Below are 3,951 nucleotides of genomic sequence, written 5' to 3'. Positions count from 1 at the left end.
CCCCCCCCCCCCCCCCCCCCGTGTCAATCCACGCGCCGGCATGTGATAGTCACAGCCTCTCTTGTAAATGAGTCCTGGAGGCTCAATGGGATTAACCTGTCTAAATACAGGTTGAATGAAGAAGTACACAACAGTTTTTAAACTGTGGCGATAGGCCCAAGTACAACCAGAGTTATGATAAATAATCCACTCCACATCTTTTTCTGAGAGTCAACATCATATCTGAAGCGCGTCATTGGTGGCTTTAAAAAGACACAAAAACACGTTTTTTCCCGTTCACTTTTAAAGATAAAGGAACTCCTTTGTGGCGAAGGAGAACTTTAATCCATGTCCATTTCACTTGGTTGTCCACTGGAAAACCTCGGAACAAGAGCTGGTTGTCAAAGACGAAAATAAGTTGTCGGACAAATAAATGAAAACTGCGCATGTCCACCTCTACAAAATGTCCAACCAGTCACACACCAGACTGTTTATGAGCTTAACAAGCTTGAGCAATGGCAGCCACTAAGGCAATAAAATGACAGAAGTTCCCCCCACCATTATCCAAGGAGGGCGACCCAGCCGTCAACAGAACCGAACACCCCGCTCCGGACGGGGAGCAGATTGTAGCAGCTCAGTGCAGACATAGCATTGGTATCATAGTGCTTGTTTAACGCTTACCCCCACCACTGACAAGTAGCGAGACTGGCAATGCTGCTGTATCACTCTGCCACCAGCCTTTGGCTTTAACTTAACTCATTCATTCAACCTTTATTTAGACAGGTAATCCCATTGAGCCTCGGGGACTCATTTACAGAGAGACCTGATTTAACAAAGAGTGAGGACAACAAGTGACAACAGCAACAACAAACAGTTATAAAAAGTCATACTAGTTTTTTTTTTTAAAACAAACAGGATGGCTAAAAGAAAAAGGCAACATAAAAACAGGTAGATTCTAAGGTGAATGCAGAAACTAAAAACAGGAACATGTCTGCATTGGTCCCTGCCAGGAGTCCAACAGATTCTTAAAGACACTTGGAGAGGCTAACACTTTACTCATCCCAATACTTAGGACGCCATTATCCCCCTTAATATATTATTATACTACACTAGATCAATACTGTTAAGATATTTGTTCAAACTGATAAGATGGTGAATCTCAAAGAGTAAATCTGTCAAAACTACAAAGGAAATCATGTAAACACTGGTAAGTAAATTATCTAAACCCCTAACAACTAGAATACAAATGACCAAGTTCTACATTTAGAAGAAGCAATAAGTCAAGGCCACAGTCCAAACAGGTCCCCAGCCAGCTGGAAGACCAACGAGGAGATTCACAACAAGCTTCAAAATGAACTGTGTGCAAATCATGTCACGATGAAGCTCAGACTGGATGCATCTTTGGAATTATACCAGAAGGCACACAATCAATAACCTTTGAAAATGACGTCTTTTCAACCGTATTGAACCAGGTTCTTGTGAGGTCAAGAACCCTTTTCTTACGGCGTAATTAAGCAAGAACTGCTGCAGTCTGATCGCACAAGCAGCTCAACAAAGGGAACAAAAAACTCACCATTGAGAGGAGTGGTGGCAGGGCCCGCTCGGTTCTGGGAATTGGTTCCAGCAGACAGGATCCGAGTTAGTCCCAACACAGTCTGGTTAAAATCCCTAAATCCTCTACGAGACAAGTCCCCTTCACCTAAAAAGTGATGGGATAGTGTTCGCGGTCTGAAATGCCTCCAGCGGCATGATTTAATGTTCAAAAAAATGTGACTGAGGTCCACTGCTGTAGAAGATGACAGGGGTGATGAAGATGAGGAAAAGTTAGCGGCGCTGGTAGAGTCCGAGGTATTGTTTTCTGAGGTACTGGCGTTGTGGAGCGAAGAGCTTAGAAGTGGTGAGGCGTGCAGTTCTGGGTCAGAGTCCAGGCTCTGGGTCAGGTCTTCAGCCATGTGCGCTCTGTCCAACAAGATCCTAAAAACAAAATCAGAGAACTGCTGAAAAACAACACCGCATGACGTCTGATGACAAAAACACACAACTGCTCATAATAGAGAAGTACAACTTCACTGGGTATTCCTGGCAATCTGTGTACAAACAATGTGGACCCCGAGAAACATTTTATTCTCTCAACAAAACACGATGCAACAAACTACTTATTCTACAACAATGTCACACTGATAAAGGATTGACATTTAGAACTCAACGACTCATTGCTGGTCCATTTGCATAGAAACAGATGTATAATAAAACCATATACAAGTCCTTTTACATGCAATAAAAATTAAATGTCACAGTGGAACCACAAACCCCACACACTTGTAGAAAATCTATAAAAATGTATTGGGACATTTAAGTCTGATACAAACAGATCAATGAACTGACTGTCTGATTAGAAGTGTAATGCCAACAGAACAAAGTCGTTCAATCATGTGCACCCATCACGTACTGAGGACGACACTTTCATTCAGACCGTGCAATCATTCAACCCCCTCGGGGCGTCTGATGAAAGGTTGCTGTGAACACAAACTGAACACCGAGTGTCTCCAATGTGTCTGTGAAACCTGGAGGATTACATTTACAACAGCGGGCACTGGAAAAGCACTGGAACAATAACAAAACTAAATTCTTCCTGCTCAACGATGAATGAATGAAAATCCATGAACCGAAGCTGCAGGACACATCACTGCTCAAACTAAGCAGAAGCCATGTTTTTGATCGTCTTCAGGCCAGAGGCAGGTAATTTCCCACAACAGGATTGTCATCTTCATCATTTACCAGCCAGCCTGATATTTATAGTAGAGTGCGCCTGCCAAATGGCTGCTGGGAGCCTGCCAAGGAGCTGGTACGCTAAGTAACCGCAGCAGTTACAGCCAAGTGTTGGCTCAATTTATCCTGCTCACTACAAAAACTGGCAGCATCCCTGCAGATATTTCACGTTTCAGCTTTTTCAAATACTAATGTGCAGCTTTTCATCCAACCATTTTGTTGGAAACGGCACGCTACTAACATGTTTCTGTTTGTGTGAAAATCAACACGGTAAGCCCAAGCTCACCTGCCCCCCCTGCCCAGACGACGTCGAGCCAGGCCTATGCAGCACGGCGGCGTGTTGATTGAGGTCGGGCAGTAGCGGTAGTGTGGGTCTCCGAGCCCACCCTCTGACGGGCTCGCCCACGGCCAGCTGCCACTCTTGTCTGGACGAGGCTGAAGGAAGAGGAAGACAAACGAATCCATTTGTAAAAGAACAGAACAACAGTAAGTTTATCTTTGCATTGTTTTGTCTGGCGGAGTGAGGGAGACTGTCCAGCCTGCTCTTAGCTCCAGGAATAGAAACACAGGAGTCACAGGAGGGCACTCACAGCGTAATATTGACAACCAGCCTTTCTCCTGAATGCATAGCAGCCATCTGGGTCATTCTCCTCTTCTGCCTCTGAGGAACATGAATGGATCTGGAAAACAAATATAAATCAAGAGACAAGGTTTTAACTGATACCACTTCGTACCTAACACACGAAGATCTTACTAAAATAATATCAAGGAGACGAAGGATTTCATTTTAATATTAGCATCACAATGGAACCACGGGCTAACAGTAATTATGGTGTGAAATGAAATACCTGTGAGAATGGCTCTTCATCAGAGCTGGGAAAATCATACTGGTTGAGGTCCTTAGGATTGAACACAGAGGGTCCTGAATGTTGAGGCGCTGACAGGGGGGAGATTTTGGGTTTCTTTTCATATTTCCTTTTGGTTCGTACTGCCTCCACCTTTTCAGGCTTTGTGAAGACAAAGAAAACAACATGTTTATACTCGAGGGAGCGAAAGCTAAACGGCATTCCAAAGGGAAAACAATGACGTGGGCTGGTAGCTGAAGAGTTTATGGTCTGTGAACAGGCTCTGAAGAGACGGAAGCACCACCAGAACAAAAAACAGAGGCATTGATATGCAGATGGCAGCACGTGCCAGATGCCA

The 3,951-nt window shown here is 44.2% G+C and overlaps 1 protein-coding gene across 1 annotated transcript in view; it reads right to left on the bottom strand.

Annotated features, from left to right (window-relative positions):
- The window catches only part of LOC119426791 (enhancer of polycomb homolog 1), a gene marked incomplete at its 5' end in the record, with an annotated part of 8,751 nt that overhangs the window by 922 nt on the left and 3,878 nt on the right, over positions 1-3,951 (bottom strand). Inside the window, 4 exon segments of the mRNA XM_037694371.1 lie at positions 1,553-1,953; positions 3,035-3,183; positions 3,339-3,428; positions 3,597-3,755. Of these exon segments, the coding sequence (XP_037550299.1) occupies positions 1,553-1,953; positions 3,035-3,183; positions 3,339-3,428; positions 3,597-3,755 (799 nt within the window).

This window comes from Nematolebias whitei, chromosome 20 (assembly GCF_014905685.2).
Source record: "Nematolebias whitei isolate Nwh7 chromosome 20, NemWhi1, whole genome shotgun sequence".
NCBI lineage: Eukaryota > Metazoa > Chordata > Actinopteri > Cyprinodontiformes > Rivulidae > Nematolebias > Nematolebias whitei.
This window is presented reverse-complemented; position numbering and strand designations above follow the sequence as displayed.